Source organism: Odocoileus virginianus, chromosome 31, assembly GCF_023699985.2.
Source record: "Odocoileus virginianus isolate 20LAN1187 ecotype Illinois chromosome 31, Ovbor_1.2, whole genome shotgun sequence".
NCBI classification, from domain to species: domain Eukaryota; kingdom Metazoa; phylum Chordata; class Mammalia; order Artiodactyla; family Cervidae; genus Odocoileus; species Odocoileus virginianus.
This window is the reverse complement of record NC_069704.1, coordinates 8,788,692-8,806,531: the sequence shown is the minus strand read 5'-3', so window position 1 is coordinate 8,806,531 and position 17,840 is coordinate 8,788,692. Positions and strand designations below refer to the sequence as shown.

The 17,840-nt window shown below is 51.5% G+C and overlaps 1 protein-coding gene across 7 annotated transcripts in view; it reads right to left on the bottom strand.

Moving 5' to 3' along the window:
* Positions 1-17,612, bottom strand: part of AKNA (AT-hook transcription factor) — a 57,170-nt gene extending 39,558 nt beyond the window's left edge. For 2 of the 7 annotated variants that reach the window (XM_020906682.2, XM_020906683.2), the window contains exons 1-2: positions 7,505-7,668; positions 1,066-1,452 (exon numbers count right to left, since the gene is read on the bottom strand). In XM_020906682.2, coding sequence (XP_020762341.2) covers positions 1,066-1,339 — 274 coding nt within the window. In that variant the 5' untranslated portion in view covers positions 1,340-1,452; positions 7,505-7,668. Of the gene's footprint in view, positions 1-1,065; positions 1,453-7,504; positions 7,670-16,888; positions 17,003-17,577 lie in introns of those variants that run through there. The other 5 variants (XM_070459238.1, XM_070459237.1, XM_070459239.1 and 2 more) reach the window with 5 other exon arrangements.
* Positions 17,613-17,840: the final 228 nt, after the last annotated feature.

The following is a 17,840-nucleotide window of genomic DNA, read 5'->3' as shown; positions in this document are numbered from 1 at the left end:
CATCCATGAGGGCCTACCTGATTGCAGAATCCTAAGACAGGGGTGTTTCATTCATGTTCAAATGCAGTAGGCACAATGTAATCAAGCTTAATGGTATTATTACTCCCATTTCACAGATGGGGAAAATCAAGCTTCAGAGAGGAGAAAGGACTTGCTGAGCCAAGCCAGGAATTTAGTCTCAGTTGTTCTTGATGCAAAGAGAATGGTTATTTTAGAAAATAAGGGAGGCCACCATTCTCATTGCTAACTGGGATTTTTAAAAATTGTAAAAATGGGCACAACCCCTGAACCAGGCAATTAAAATTATCAAGGCTATTATCAAATCAGGTGTGCAAAGATAGACTAATGACATACCTGTGCATTATTTGTAAGAGCAAAAAACTAGAAACTACCCATTGCTCAGCAGTAAGAGGATTAGTTCAACAAAGTACAGAATACCCACACCATGGAATTCCTAAGCAGACATTAAAAATGATTTGTGGAAGAATATTTGATAAGCTGGGAAAGTGTTCACGTCTGTTAAGTTACAAAAAAGCAAGATACAATATAGCTTGTAGAATGTTCCATATTCATATACATATATATATATTCACACATATGAAAAAGAGCAGCTATCTGGATAATGAGTAATTTTCAGTCTTTTTCTCTTTTTGTTTGAATTTTCTGATTTTTCTGCAATGGAAAATATTGTTTATATAATTTAAATCTTTAAAAAATTTTAAATTATAGGCTTCATAAGTGGATAACCAACAACGTCCTACTATATAGCACAGGGAACTCTACTCAATGTTATGTGGCAACTGGATGGGAGGGATGTCTGGGGGACAAAGTATACATGTATATGAATGACCGAGTCCCTTCGCTATCCACCTGAAGATATCACAACATTTTTAATCAGCTATACTTCAGTATAAAATTAAAAGCTAAAAAAAAATTTTAAGCATAGATTTCATAGATTTTAATTTAAAAAATTTCTGAAACTCCACACTCACTTCCCGCCTCCCTCCCGCCAGAAGGTGGGATGTTCGGGGTACCACTGGGGCATTGTAGGGGAGTCAGCCTCACCTGCTCCTGCAGACTCTCCAGACTCGGGACCCTGGCACCCGGCAGGCTGTGAGTCTGGGCCCCACTTCAGTGGCTGCAGGCCCTGCTGGGCCCGCCGGAAGTCCCCCCGGAGCTCGGGGCTGGTCGCCGTGGGAAAGGGCCCCTCGTCTTCCGAGCTGCGTGTGCCCCGCCCATCAGCATCCTTTCCCTTTTCAGCCCAGGCCCAGCGCCGCCGCTGGGGCCCCTTCCCCAGGCCCGGCTCGACCCAGTGGACCTCTGTTCCAGAGCTGGCCATTGGGCCTGGACTGCGTTTCACCTGGGCCCCTTCATCTTCAGGAGGTGGAGCTGCCCCTATGGGCACCAAAGTCCCCACTGGCCCATCTCAGCACCAGCCATCCTGCTTGTGGCCTGTCGGGGACACAATCAAAGGGAGACCATGAGTCCTTGAACCCCCTCCTGTCTTCAAGAGCAGGAATCAGCAGCAGGAACTTTGCAATCAGAAGCCCTGGTTCAGTCCTGGCCTCCAGCCTTTTGAAGCTGTGTGACCTTGGCCCGATCATTCCACCTTGAATTCCTTCATCAGTAAAACTGGGGTAATAATTCTTCTTTCCCTAAAGAGTTTTGTAAAATGACCTGAGATCCGGGATATGGAGCCCAGACGTCGGCAAACGGCAGGGTTCCCTGTGTGCTGTGACCATGTGCCAGGGTCCCCACGTGGGCTCTGGGGCACAGGCCCTGCTCACGTGAGAAGAACTGAGGGCCCAGAGGCAGCAGACAAACAACCGGCAACTACAAATCCAAGTGAGAGTGATGGGGAAGCGCAGGAGGGATCCCAGGGGTCCAGAGCTGGCCCAGGAGGTCAAGATGGGTCCCATGTAGAGAGCATATCCTCTGGGAAACTTCCTGAGCCCCCTCGGGTAAGAATCAAGACTGGGAGTGAGGGAATGGTGAAAAGAGCATTCCGGTACCCCAGATAATTGAAAACAGGGACTCAGATGAATACCGGTACACACACTTTTCTAGCAGCACCGTTTGCAACCGCCAAAAGGTAGAAACAACCCAGACGGCCATCCATGGATGAATAGACAATCGAGTTGTAGCCCATCCACATGGAGGAATATCGTTCAGCCGTGAAAAGGAATGAAGCGCTCACACACGCTATAGGGATGAACCTCCAAAATAGGATGCTAAGTAAAAGAAGCCCAACACAAAAGGCCACATGCTGTATGATTCTGTCTATATGGAATATCCACAATAGGTGAATCCACAGAGATAGGAGACTAGCGCTCTTAGCTGGGGCAGAGGGGAGTGACTGCTGAGCGGACATAAGTGTCCTTTTGGGATGATGAAAATGGTTTGGAACTAGATAGCAGTGGTTGCACAACTTTATAAATATACTAAATGTTGCTGAGTTGTTCACTGGAAAGTGGTTAGATTCATGTGAATTTCACCTCAAGTGGAAAAAAAAAAAAAGGGCATTCCAGGCAGGGGACCATCAAGTACAAAGGCCTGGAGGCAGGAGGGGGCACATGGACGTGATTTCTTGATGGCTGAGCTATTGCGGGCAGGGTCGAGGGCTCTGAGCACAGACAGTGTGGGCATGAGACGTGATGATCAGACCCGGGGGGGCCTCTTGGGTTCTGTTCAGGAGTTTGCAGCATATCTCTGATTTGGGAGAGCACCCAGAGGTGTAGTTAGAAGTTTCACTCCAGCTGCTTGGGGAGAATGTACCAGAAGGGAGAGCCTGGCTACTGAGGGAGCCGTGGCAAGGGAAGGATGGCTGGAGAAGAGCTCCTCACCGCCTGCCTTCGCCCGTCTCCTCTTTTCCCTCTTCCCTTCTTCCCTCCCATCTCCTCTCCTCTCCTGCTATGGCCAACACCCCCCAAACACTCCCTCTGAGTCCTGGAAACACAAAGCTGACAGAGCAGTGGCATGGTCCCAACCAAGGAGCTCCTGCAAAGGACCCACTCTGCAGATGGAGAAACTGAGGCCCAGAGCATGGAGGGGCCTTGCCTGAAGCCATGCACAGGTCAGGACAAGGCTGTCATGAGAGGTCACCTTGCAGCTTGGGTCTTGGCTCTTCCATCTGTACCCTGGGGACAGTGAGAATAACTCCAGGCCTCTCAGGACAAACTTATCTGTGTTTGTCCCTGCAGCCTATTGAGCGATCGGGTCCTGGTCAGAGCGTTGGTTTTTACCGTTGAGAAAAGCCAGCAGGCAACGATTTCTAGACAGAGTCCCCCAGGGATCAGCGCAGCCCGAGAAAGGCTGCCGCCTACTCAAGGGCTGGCATAGGAACGGGGAATAACACTGCTCCCTCTCTGGTCCCAGGGTCCTCACCCTCTTCCCCTGACCCAGCTGTCTTCCCTCCTCCTCGAGTGTCCCCCAGATCACCCTGGAAGCCTCTGCGTGATCCCCACCACACAGGCTGGACCCTCTGTGTGCCGGCCCAGACAAGACGCCTTACTGCCTGTTCTCGATCTGTTCTCACCCTGAACAGGAAAGGAGGTCAAAAGAAAACTAGTTTTCAAATGAGAAAACTAGACCTCAGCATGGAATAGTGACATGGCCGAGACCACCCAGCTGGTTAGTGACAGCAAGATTTGCAACTGTCACTTGTGGACACAGCGGGGGAAGGAGCGGGTGGATGGATTCAGAGCATGGATGCCCTGGAGCATGTATATTACTATATAGAAACGAGACAGCTAGTGGGAAGTTGCTGTGTGACGCAGGAAGCCCCACCTGGCGCCCTGTGACACCCGAGAGGTGTGGGATGGAGCTGGGCGGCGGGAAGGAGGTTCAAGAAGGAGGGGCACGTGTGTCTACTCATGGCTGACTCATGTTGTTGTATGGCAGAAACCAACGCAGTATTGTAAAGCAGTAATCCTCCAGTTAAAGTTTTTTAAAAAAAAAAGAATTTGTAACAATTGACTTTGGCCCAGTGAGGGGCCAATTTTTTTTTTAAATCACACACTCACCATTAAAAATATATTTGCTCATATACCTAAGACATATGTATTTCTTATAACATTATCCATGTGAATTCTCACATGAACGCATATTAAAAAAAAAAAATATATATATATATATATATAAACTGAATTTTTTAAAGATCCCATAGAAAACAAACATTTGAAAAGGAAGTTCTAATCCTTGCTCCTTCTACCCTCTTGGGGGGCCTGTACCCCTCTTGGAAATTCCTGATAACTTGCATGCTCATACAAGAGGCTGATTCACTTTGCTGCATAGCAGAAACGAACACAACAATGTACAGCAATTATACTCCAATTAAAAAAAAAAGACAAAAAAAATAAAAATAAAAATAAAAGACAAAAAAAATAAGCAATTTACTTGTTTTGCCTAATAGTAATAAAAACTCAAGGGGAAAAAAATCCTCTAAGAATGCAGAGCCCTAGGTTGACCCAAAGAGAGCTGGATTCCAGGGCCTGGGAATCTTCATTTTAAACAGCTCTTCAGGTAAGGCCCATTCTTTGCCCTTGGCTAGAATTCTTCCCGGAGAATCCCAGGGACAGAGGAGCCAGGTGGGCTGCCGTCTACGGGGTCGCACGGAGTCGGACGCGACTGAAGCGACTCAGCAGCAGCCGCAGCAGGCCTTCCGGACCCTGTTACTATGGCAGGTGTAGGAGGTGCTAAAAGCCGTTGCTTTTCTCTTTTTGAAACTTCTGCCAAGGAAGGGGGTGGGGAGGCATGTGGGGTTTTTTTTGATGCTTTAAATGGCTTTTTTCTAGCCCTGCCACAGAGAAGCCCGCCCAATCACAGAGGCCTCGGCTGCACAAAGAGGAACATCCTGTCTCCTGGGATGACTCAGTCATGGCAGAAATCTCACTGTGACCGGGGGTAGCCGCCTGGCAGAGGCAGCTGCGGTCACTGGCTGGACTTCTGCACATGTTCCCCAGGCCCCCAAACCTGTCAGCCTTTCGTGAGCAACAGCCCTGCCTTTCGCGCAAGCCACAGGCTCCAGGACCAGTCGGTCAGCCAGTCAGTCAACACACACACACGAGTGTCCATCACATGCGGACTTCACGCTGGGCCGGGACAGTCGTTCACTAGGCAACCGAGAGAGAGACGCAGGCAGGGGTCCAGAGACCAGCTTCTGGGCTTCGAGCAGCTGCTCCACCTGAACAGCTGGGCTTAGGTTTTCTCACCAAGATGGAGAAAATGCCACCTGCCTTGCCACCATGGGAGGCGGCGCCCTTTGAGGGTGGTCTGGGAGGCTGGGGCTGGGATAAGAGAACTTTGAGTTTCCTGGTTGACTTGTTAGCTTCTGAAGACCACAGACTCAGAACTCTCGACACCCTCCTCTTCCCTGAGGTCCTACTTCAGAATAACAAAGATATTAACATAGACTGAGTGCCCAGTGGGTGCAAATTAACCTGAAAAAAAAAAGAAAAACCTGGGACTTCCCTGGCCACACAGTGACTGGGATTTCACCTTCTAGGGTGCGGGTTAGAACCCTGATTGGGGAGCTAAGATCCCGTGTGACTCGAGGCCAAAAAACCAAAACATAAAACAGAAGCAATATTGTAACAAATTCAATAAAGACTAAAAATGGTCCACATCAAAAAAAAAAAAAGTTAAAAAAGAAAACCAACCCTGTGATCTACTGTGTGCCAAGCACCACACAATACATGAGGAACACAGACGTGAGTAAAAGCGTTCCAAAATTTCAGATGGGGGGTACAGAAGGGTTATTGTTGCAGGAAGCCTGAAGCTGGGCCTGAGAGACAAAGGATTTGGAGGAAGAAGAATGAGGAAGGGCATTGTAGGCAGAGGGAACGTACAGGCAAAGGTGCAGAGGTCTGAAAGGGTGAAGAGAAGTTGCCTGAGGGCGACGGCAGGGACCCCTGACTGAGGGCCAAAGGCAGGGAGGTCCTAGTCAGCCTTCTGAGGGCCCAGGGCGGCTTCCGAGGGGCGGTGCGGTGGGAGGCGAGCTCCAGAGAGCCCCAGGAGCACTCACTCTCCTCAAGAGCTGGGCTGTCCTTGGGGGGCCCTGCCAGCCCTGGGGGAGCTAGCCCCAGAAGGCAGTGCCAGCCACTCCCCGCGTCTTTGCTGCGCCTTCTCCCTGCCGCTCAGACGGTAAAGCGTCTGTCTACAATGCGGGAGACCTGGGTTCGATCCCTGGCTCGGGAAGATCCCCTGGAGAAGGAAACGGCAACCCACTCCAGTACTCTTGCCTGGAAAAATCCCATGGATGGAGGAGACTGGTGGGCTACAGTCCATGGGGTCTCTAAGAGTCGGACACGACTGAGCGACTTCACTTTCTTTCCTACCCTTCCCTGCCGCCACACCACCTCTCGCCTGGCCCTGCTGAGGGTCTGTGAGCCCCTGGTGGTGTCTATCCACTTCCCGAGGGGCTCAGTCACCCCCACAGGGCTTCTCTGTCCCCTTAGTCCAAAAGTGAAGACCCTTCCCTTCACGGCTCCGGCCCCAGGGTCTGCTCTGCCAACTTCAGCCGCACAGCCCACCTCCACGCCCCCCGCTGCCCTCCAAAGCCCTGTACTGTCCATCCAGGGCTCTCCGAGGCAGCCCCCGGCCCCCACCCAGTCCCTGACTTCTCCCAGATGTAGAAGCTGAGCTGGAGAGAGGCGGCCGGCTTTCACAAGACCTCGCGACCCGGAAGTGTGGCCAGGGTTCAAAACCCAGGGCTTGCGACTCCGAAACCAAGTCCGTCAGACTCGGTGGGGCAGTGAGAGGGAGGGGAAGGAAGCCCCCTCGGCCCTTCACCCAGGGGCTGGGCCTCTCCGACAAGGCAGGGCTTTTGAGCTCACAGCCCCGTACGCAGCTGCCCCCCGTGACTAGCCGGCAGGGCACAGACCTGCTGTTATCAAGAGGGGGTCCCACCAGCTGTGTAGTTCACCAGCCCACCTTTCCATGCCAGGTGCGCCCCCTGCCCGTCGGCGGCAGCAGAGGGCGAGGAGAAAGAGGAGAGATGCCCCCTCGCTGCAGTGGACTCTCGTTCCACCAGTCTGAAGGGCTGGGCTGGGCTGGGTCTGGGGGCCCCTCCCTGGCTTCTCTCCCTGTCCTTGCGCAGCAGAAGGGCCACTCTCTAGTGGGGAACCCCCCCAGCTGCCCCCCGGCTGCTCCCCATCCCTGCATCATGCCCGAAGCCCCTTAGCAGCCCATGGGATGAACTCGCCATGTGCAGAGGAGTTCTTGGGACCAGCGCTTGCCCAGGTTCACCAAGATCAGAATCAGAGCTCAGGTTGGGACCCAGCATTCGGAGGCTTGAGGAAATGCCCCCCAAATCCACCCCTGCCCCCAGGGGGGCTGGGCTCCCCGAAGCCGCAGAGAACTAACAGAGCTGCTACAGCTGCCACTTCCTGGCTGGGCTGGTCCAGACTCCCGGACTGTCCCAGAGAGCCTGTGACTGGCCCGTCCAGGGGGAAGGCGGCTCCTCCGATTCCCCCCCCCCCCACCCCGCCCTCCTCCGCTCCCTCACCTCTCTCAGGCTCCACCACCATCCTGCTGGCCCAGGCTCAGGGGACCTGCATGTGAGGTCTTTGTTCCAAACCTGGGGAGCCCCCTGTCTCCACGGCGCCCTGGCCCGCCTCCAGGCCGCTCTGCCAGCCCCAGCCGCGGCTCACAGACAAGCATCGCTCCCCACCTCTCCCCGCCCCTGCTGTGGCTGAGGCCGCCTTGCCTCGGCAGGAAGCGCCCAGCCTGATTTCCTACAAGTGTTTCTCAGAAGGAGGGGGTTTGTCTGTGTGCAGAGTAAGAGGGAAGAGAGGGAGCTTAACCCCTTGCAGGCCCTCTGCGGGTTGGCACCGCTCAGGAAAGGACTTGAAGAAACTTCCAATGTCAGAGCTTGGGACCATCTCCACCAGAGTACAGACTGGGGACAAAAAGGCCCAGAGAAGGTCAGAGACTTGGCCAACGTCACACAGCATGCTGAGCCTGGAAGGAGGCCTCCAGGAGCCTCAGCCCTCTAAGAGCTTTCTGCACAGCCCCTGCTCTCCAGATCATGACCTTGTTCAAAGCCCTCTCACCAGGGCACAATGCCCATCTGTACAATGGGAGCCTAGGCTGGGACTGGATGGGAATGGGAGTCAGATGCTTGCTTGGCACCCTTCCAGACCTTCGCAGCCTGTGGGATGAACTCATCATGTGCAGATAAGGACATCCCAGGCACCAGCATTTGCCCAAGTTCACTGAGATCAAAATCAGAGATCAGGTTGGGATCCAGCTAGGATACTCTGGCCTGTGTGCTGATATGTGATCCAACACCTCAGGGAGGCTGCAATGATTCCTGCCATCTCAACCACTGTCCTCACCCCAAGCTGGGCCTGTAATTAAGAGGGGTATTTTCCAGGCATCATGGAGGTAGAGAACTGGCTGATTGCTGGTCGAACTGAATTTCACTGGCAGGGCACAAGACAGGCCAAGCCCTGGCTCCACTAGACATAGACAGTAAACAAATATGGAGAGACAGAGAGGGTGACATGAGATGAAGATCCATATCCCAGGCTGCTTTCAGTACCACAGATGCCTGGGTTCACCCAGAGTGACAGCAGCAGTCTTTGGGCATCCGTGATTTTAATGTGTCCCAGGTGACTGGAATGTGTGGCCCTGGTAGCCAATCTGTGGGTCAGAGGGTCATGTGTTGGGGCAAAGAGTTTGAGGGTGGCCAGGAGGGTCTTTGTGAGAAGGTGACATTCAAACAGGGGACCAGAAGGAAAAGATGGGCAGGAGTAAGCCACAAGAAGGGCTGAAGTTAGAGTATTCTGGAAGGGCGAGTGCAGAGGGCAAGGTGGGAACCAGTCTGTGGCTCCCAGCCCTGGCCCTGCCCAGGATCCAGGGATTCTGATTCAGGAAAAAGAAAGAAAAAGGAGACAATGTGGCCTCTGTATTGTCCAAAAAGCCCTCCGATTAGTGCTGGTGAGCAGCCAGGTTTGGAACCTACCCATGTAGGACAGAAAAATGCATTTTACAGACAGTTCGGACCTGGCTTCAAATCCAGGTCCCACCTTTCTTGAGAACTCTGTGACCTTTGAGCCTTCACCCGTCCAAGCCTCAGTTTCTTCATTTATAGAACAGGGATGAGAAGAGTAGCTGCTCTGCAGGACTGCTGCCAAGATCCAATGAGGTAACATTTGCAAAGTGCAGAGCCCCGGGGCTTGGAACAGGCACGTGGGAAGGAATGAATGAATTCTCCCAAGGTCAGTCTGTATCCGGCAAAGCTAGAACCGGGTGCCCTTATCCCAGTAATCACCCCATCCCCTCCCCTGCCTTTTTCTCACATCTGGGGGGCGGGGTCTACCCGCAGCCTCAGCCAAAGGTGGAACGGAGCCAAATCCTAATAAGGCTCCTCCCTGCCAGTTCTGGTGACCATGTGGGCCATTGTGTGAGGGGCGGGCTCCCCTGACACCCCATCACTCACTCACTCTCCCTCCCTGGCCATTAATTCAGGCAGCACTGCCATCAAAACGCCAGGTGGCTGCTGCTGCCAGGCATGCCCTGCGGCCCCTAGATAACTCCCAACCCCCAACTTAGAAGCAGCCACTGAACCCCAAGGGAGACAGCCCCTGTGGGCTCTGTCCCATCTCCCTGACACCCCGGGCTTACCAACCCTTCTCCCTGCCTTTGCTTATGTGGTGCCCTCTGCCAGCACACCATCTCCAACCACAGCCAAATCCTACTTAACCAAACCGAGCTCGTTCATTATATGGTTACCCTGGCACCACCCTGGGCTTCCCTGGTGACACAGATGGTAGAGAATCTGCCTGCAATGTGGGAGACCTGGATTTGATCCCTGGGTCGAGAAGATCCCCAGGAGAAGGGAATTGCGACGAACACTCACTTTTCAAACCCACCCTTCTGTACGCAGCGTGGCCTCCATCTTTGACTCAAGTGTGCAGGCCAGAACCAACCATCATGCTGGACACTTCCCTCTCTGTTACACCCCATAACCAATCCATCATCAAGTCCTAGTGATTTTATTTCCTAAATCTCACTGGAATCCATCCCATCTCTGCATCCCTAAGTGGCCTCTTGCAACAGCCTCTCCTGGAAAGCCCATGGATCTCTCCAGGCCCTTCCGAACCACTGTACCAAGAGCTCTTTGCAAAACGGAAGTGTCCAAACCAGCCCTTCTCTGCTTAAAACATGGTGCTAAGCTGTCCACTGTTCTGAGAAAGAAGGTGAAACTCCACCTTCTTGGCTAGGCTGCCACTCCAGCCTCTTTGTCCTCAGCATGCTTGGGGGACATGGGGAGCTCCTTGGTGTCCCTGGGACACATGTATGGTGCTCCCCCTCTTCACTCAACCCCACTTCTTCTCCCTGGTGACCTGCAGTCAGCCTGTAGGTCCCAGAACCATGTGCCCTCTTTGGGGACTTGCCATTTGGAATGAGACGTTGGGTCTGCTTCCCAGGTGGCGCTAGTGGTAAAGAATCTGCCTGCCAATGCAGGAGACACAAGAGACATGGGGTCGGGGAGATCCTCTGGAGGAGGAAGTGGCAACCCACTCCAGTATTCTTGCCTGAAAAATCCCACGGACAGACGAGCCCGGCAGGCAAGTCTGTAGGGTCGCAGAGAGTTGGACGTGACTGAGCACTGTCTTCCTGATACCTGGGAGCTCTGTGAAGGGCACCACTACATCCCAGCGCCCAGCACAGCCCCTGACCCGCAGAAGCACTGTGAACGCCTGCTGGAGGACCTTCTGAATCCAGCCTGACGTCCCAGCCTTGTCTGTGGCCCTCACAGCCACCACCCAGTGAGGCTGACGTGACAGCCCCAATGTACAGGTAGGTAAACAGAGGCCCCAAGAGCCACAACAACTTGCCCACAGTCACCAAGCTGGTGAGTGCCGCTGGAGATTCAGACACGCAAAGACCCAAGTCTTAACAACCATGCTTGGGGCTCACACTGTATATACTGGGGGGATCACTAATAATCCAGGCACCAGAAAATCAGGAGGGGAGTTTGTAACCAGCGAATTGTAACTCACTAAGTCAATGTTCTGACTCTATGAGGAGGCTCTGGTTCCACACAAAGCCTTTTGGTTTTCTAAAGTGCTTTTCTCATCCTTCATAGCATTAGATGCTTGAGAATCACCTTGGGAAACGGGCAGGACGAGGATATGATTCCATCGTATGCATCAGGAAAACAGAGGCCCAGAGATGGGTCAGAAACAAGCGCAAACACAAACCTTTGGCCCCTACTGCCGGGGCTTGAGTTCCTTCATCAGAAAAGCACGCTTGGAGAACTGTGTCTGCAAGAGCCAGCTCTCACCACAGGAGCCCAGCTAGCCCTGGCCATTTGTCCCCTCAGCCCCTGGGTCACAATGCTCCAATGTCCTGATGGCTATTTCTCACCCACACTCCCTACTCCCCGCCTCCACAATCATTCTTAAGCCCCACCTAAATGCCTGGCACATTAATCAGGCTGGAAAGTGAATCTCTTTCTTCAAGCCTTCCGGTGCCTCCCAGGACACAGCACAGGACACGGCCCAGGATCCAGACGGGCGTTGCTGGCTGACGTGATGAGCCCTGGACAGTAGCCTCTTTACACGATGTCCTGAGGCCCATGGGGTACGGGGAACCACCAGACTTCTCAGGCATCCTGAAGGAAACCGTGGCTGTTAATTCATCCTCAGTCCTTCCTTGAGCTCTCCCCTTCCCTGGGGAAGAAATGAAAACCTACCCTGAGGTCACCCACTCCTTCCTACTCAGGTTGCTGAATTTGCTCCCATCGTTAAAATCCACAGGGGTGAGGAGGCAGGAGAGACTTTCAGGAGTGGACCCGGAACTGATGGAAGCATGGCTTGGGAAGTGGAGACCCAGTTTCAGCCTGAGTGATGCTGGACAAAAGCTTTTCCCTCTCTTAGCTCTGGATCCTCGAGGCTTAATGGGATTCTCTCTGAGGTTATCAGAGTGACCTTCTATCATGAAATCTCCTGGGTTCTTTGATCCCACTTGCCCACACAGGCAGAAACACTAAGCTGATGGGAGGCTGTGAGGAGCGGGGTTCAGGGCACATGGCTTTTGTGAATAATCAGAGGCCTCCAGGGTCTCTCTTGGAAGTTGTGTGGCCTTAGACAAGTCACTTAACTTCTCTGAACTCCAGATTCCTTATCTATAAAATGGAGCTTTCCAGGATCTTTGGTCAATTAGACTACACACCCTAAAGCCATGGCCAATGCCTAGTTGGCACAGAACTCATGAACAAATGACTTTGGACATATCTATGAAATGGCTTTATGGCCTGCTCCCTGCAGGACCGAGTTTAACTTTCCTGGCTCTCCTTATATTAGCCACAGATCAAGCTCTGAGTCCTTCACACAAAAGGCAGCAGCCAGCCCTTCTGACCAAGTGGAGAGAAATGCTGCTAATTCCCAGGGATTCTTCTCCCTGTGGCTCCCAAACCTGGTCTGGGGATCACTGACCCAGCTAGAACCTGTGTCATCACCCTGAATCATTAAGGAGGGGAAGAAAGGTCTCCCTCAGCCAAAACACAGGTTATAAAGGAGAGTGTGCTCACATTGAGGAAAACACACTCATACTCACACACTCACACACACACTCAAATTTATCTTCCATGGAAAGAGTTCAACAACAAAAAAATGTGCATGTGCTGGGAACACATTGCTAACAGCAAAATCTTATTGTGCATCTATTACATAAAGGTCCTTCCGTGGATTAGAAATCATTATTTAATCCTCATACCAATCCAAGGAGGCAGGAATTATTATGCCCATGTCCCAGGAGAGGAAGCTGGGTTTGAATCAAATTGTCTGAAACCAGACAGTACAATCTAAATCACTTTGCAACTGAATCTTACAGTGGGTGGAAAGGTGGGAAACAATCTCAGTATCCACTAACGGGGGATCATTAAAAAGATGAATGATGGTATTTCCACTCAAAGGAGTATTATGCAGCAATGAACAGTTATATTGTAGAAGAATATAAAGTAATGCAAAAAACCTGTTACATGTTAAGTGAACAAGCCAATTAGAAAATAATAAATATCTGATTTGAGCCCATTAAAGAAAAACACAGTAAAATATGGAGGAAGTGTAGGGAAGGAGGGAAAGAGGAAAAGAAAGAGAGAGTGCCTCCAAAATGTTTACAATAAATATTACTAGGTAGAAAACGAAGGCAAATTCACTCTTTTTCCTTATGTGTATTTTCTAAAAATAACAGCTATTTTAAAAGAGTAAAATGAACTTTCACTATTTGGTATAAAAAACAAAGCAAAGCAAACACAAGCCCTGTGGCACAGCTGTGCAGTCTTCATTCTGATGTGACCTCGGTCCACCCTGCTGCTTCCTGCCCGTGAAAGCTGGCAAGAGTGGCTGGGCTCTTCGAGGGCCTTCGCAGCTCCGACATTCTGTGATATTCGGTACCCCCATCCCACACCGCCTCTCCTCCTCTTTCTAGACTCTGGCCCTGTGCTTTTTCACAGGGCTTACTCACGAATAAATAATACATAGCCATTGGAGGATTATGTGACGATCACAAAAAGGAAAGGAAGCAATCCCAGCCTTAGCCTCAGTCTAAACATCTCAGGACATGGCATGTGTTGTCTCGTTGGAACTTCATAATCAGGCATTTAACAGACAAGAAAAGACCCAGAGAGGTTATACAATTTGCCCAAAGTCACACAGCACAATAGGAACAGAGTTGGCTCTGCACCCACAAGTAAAGTGTTACCCTCCAAATGAACCCCTGATTTGAGGGCAGAGGGGCTGAAAGTAGCCTCCTGACCCCTGAGGTCCCTCCTTGTCCTTCGTCCTTGGCTGTGGTCCCAAGACTCTAAGAAGACTCACAGCTAGGCACCCAAGTCTGGCTTTGATCACTGGCCCCTCCCCGACAAGAGGCTCAGCTTGGAGAGGAGGATGGGAGGAATGCTGGTGGTGATCTAGGGAGGGGGTGCAGGACCACCTCTGGGGGCCGGCAGTCTCTCCCTACGGTCTAGCTGGAATATGGCCAACACTCAGCAAGGAAGATCAGACTAAGATGGGACTGCAGGCTGGAATAGAGGAGGGATCAAGAAATTAAAAATGTGAGAGTGTGGGGGCAGAGAGGCCTGGGTCCAAATCTGGTGGTTTCCAAACATATATTCTATAGCCTCCTCTACAGATGGAGGGTAACACTGTCCTCAGGGCTTTGCTTATAAGGAAGCAAGGCTGGGGAAGTAGAGACCCAGTTTCACTTAAAAAGTTACAGGATTAAAAAAAAAAGTTCATGTCAATGTATGACAAGACCCACTGTGGTATTGTAAAGTGATTAGCCTCCAACTAATGAAAATAAATGAAAAAAAAAAAAGTTACAGGATAGTGTTTGCCAGGCTTAGCACACACACTCAGAAAACCAGGGGCCCTGTTAAAAGGGTGAGATGAATGGAGAGAGTAGCATGGAAGCATATACATATGTAAAATAAATAGCTAATAGAAATCTGCTCTAAGACTCAGGAAACTCAAAATGTAACAACCTAGAGGGGTGGGAAAGGGTGGGAGGTGGGAGGAAGGTTCAGGAAGGAGGGGCCATATGTATCCCTATGGCTAATTCATGCAGATGTACGGCAGAAATCAAACCAATATTGTAAAGCAATCATCAATCAATTAAAAATAAGTAAATATAATTTAAAAAAAAAAGAAAGAAAAGAAAACCAGGGACCCGGTTAGCTTTCTCCTGGCTCCCCTGATCAACCAGAGCCTCTTCCCAGCTGCCCTGCCCCCAGCTCATCCTCCAATCCTTTCAGCACATGCTGCTGGATAAATCGTCTTAGAGCATCATTCTAACCAAGTCTTCCCTGCTTAGAGGCCACCGGTGGCCGCTGTCACTTTCAGGTTAAGGGTAGACATTTTGGCCTGGAATCCAGGCTTGTAACAACCTATTCCCAAGTCAGAGGGCTGTTGCACTGCACCACTCACATCACAGACTAGCAGCCTCATCCCATGAAATTTACTTCCCAAAATTCTCCACTTCAGGGGAACAGTAGTGGGGAGCAGGCCTTGACTAACTTTGGCAGTCATGCAAAGGCCAGTCTTTCATTATGCAATACACTTCACACACAGCTCTCTTATTTAAACAGCGGGGCGGGGGGTGGGGAGGGCGCACTGAATTCCCTGGCAGTCCAGTGACCGGGACCCCATGCTTCCACCACAGGGGGCCTGGGTTAGATTCCCAGTTAGGGAACTGAGATCCTGCATGCCCCATGGCTCAGTCAAGAAAGAAAGAAGCAAGGAGAGAAAGAAAGGAAAAGAAAAAGCCCTGAACTATGGCATTTACTGATTTCTATAATATAAATGCCCTTATTATGGTCAATTTCAGGCTACCAATGCAACATCACTGAACACAGCAGTGGGAAGAGATACACACAATCAGCTCTCACCAGATGACACACCCCTGCAACATCCAGAATAACAGCAGACTAACTCCAAAGAAGAGCTGTGTGACCTCAGGCGAGTGACTTAACCTGTCTGAATCTCCAACTTCTCATTTGTAAAACGTAAAACGCTGGCACTCATCTCATGGCAGCAACGCGAACACTAGCTGATCAACAATATACAGGGCGCCTAGCATGCGGCAGAGCTCTGTAAAGGCACAGAGGGGGTGACTGGGGGCAAGATGCACAAAAATCCTGCCTTCCCAGACTTTACTTGATGCAGTAAAACCGTTGGCACAGTAGCTGGAAGATAGCATTCTGTATTATCAAGGGTCTTATTGTTGCTATGCCTTCCTTTCTGCGGACCTCAGTGTCCCCATCGCCAAACTTAGAATGTAGCCTGAACAAAACTTTCTATGATGCCACTTGAGCCTTAAAATGGCATTACCATTCCCATTTTACAGAGGGGGAAACTAAGGCACTCAGACTTGAAGCCAGGCTGAGGATTCAATCCAAGTTTTCTAATTTCCACTCTTCAGATCTGTCCCATCTCCCGGACTAAGGAAACACAAAAAGGCCTGGAATTCAGCTGGTGACTCAACCGGATGCTGAAAAAAAAAAAAATACTCTTTCTTTCCTACTTTATGGGGGTACATTGAAATGTCCTTGGTGTGCACCAGTTTCCAAAATATTCTCTCAGCACGCCAGCCACAGTGCAGGGACAATTCCCAGTCTCTCTGGAAACCCTGGCACTTCTGGTGGACTCTGTGAGCTGATGGGAGCTGATGAAACCCCCTTGCAAGAAACAACCCAAATCACATGTTTCAAATGCAAACCGCTGGACTTTGGGCCTTTGCCTAAATGCCTCACATGGGCATCTTCTCCCTCTTTCTGAAGAACGGAGACCACCCCTGAGAATAAATAATCCTCCAAAGACCACAGGGTCCATCCCCTATTGGTAAGTAAGACAGACTTAGGGCCCCTCAAATGGATAGGTAGCAATTCTGTTTCTTGAAAAAACAAAACCAACAGCCAAAAAACAAACCCCACCAACTCCAAAGGAGGTGCCTGGAAATGGCTCGTTGGAAGTCCCTCTATGTGTCTAACCCCAATCCTTCATGCTTCACTTTCAGTCATTTCTTCTCCTTGTGTTCTAGAGGACAGGAACAATGTCTCTTTTCACCGAAACCTATCTCAGCTTCTCTTCTCAGCTCCAGAATAACCCAGTCTTATTATCAGCAATGTTCCTTTCCAATTTTCTTAACTTTGAAGCAGACACTTTCCAAATGTAGGCAATGATCCGTGCCAACATGTCATTTCTTTCAACGAAAGCCAGGGAAAGGAGCAGGGAAGAGTCTTGTCCAAGGTGGCGCAGTAAGAAGGCTCCGGCTCTGCTTGGGCCAGACCCATCACACAGGGGAGAAGCTAGCTGTGCGTCCGCCCCGCTGCGCGCCCTTGGGCAAGTCTCAGCTCCTCTTTGGGCCTCAGTGTCCCTACCTTCGCAACAAGAGAGGCTGGCCTTATGCCTGCAGTCCGCTCCAGACCCCACCACTGTCACGGTGGCCCACCCTCATGCTGGGCCTTGGTCTACCTCCCTGCCCCTGCCAAAAAGAGGAAAAGAAACTTGCGTTAGTTGTCCAGGGAGCGCACGCGGCTCGGGGTTGTCAGGCTGCGCAGGTTGTTGCCGGGTGCGCGAATATCACACAAATCCCAGGGCAGAGAAGTCCCACCTCCCGAGTAACCACAGCTACCCGGGCCACACCTCCAACCCAAACACAGCCATAAACGCAGCCAGGGTCCACCCCCAGATTCCCTCGGGACCCCTCCCCTCCCTGTGACCAGCCCCAGCTGAAGAGAGAGGCAGAGAAAAAGCCAACGCCCCCATTGCGCGGAGGTGGAAACTGAGGTCAGAGGGTGGAACCTGTTCAAACCCGAGGCCGGCGGGGTTTGGACTCGAATCCCATAGCCCATCCAGAGCTCCCTCCCATTCCCGGAGCGGCGATCGGTCTCCTTCCCTAGGGCAGGGATTTCCACGTGGGAGAGGCCGAAAGCTGCGCGGTCCCTGTAGATCGGAGCCCACCGACGCTGTCCACTGTTCCTCCCCATTCCCCCGATGGAGAAACTGAGACCCGGCAAGGGGCCAGGACCCGCCCTAGACCCTCCGCGAGCCCCTCCCCGGGTCTCACCTGCCGGCTGCCGCGGCGCGCGGGTGGTTTCCTGGAGTTGAGCGGCAAACAAAGGCCTCCAATCCGGGCGCGGGGCGGAGCGGCGATGTTTTGCATAATCTCGAGACCGGCCTATGACGGCCCGGGAGCGGCCCCGGGAGGCGGGGTTTCTAGAAGTTTCACCAATCGCTGAGAGGTGGCAGCCTATGTGCCGCCCCAAGAGGTTTGGACGTAAACTCCAGGCTCCAGGACTGAAAATCTCAAATCTGGGAGATTGCGTGTTC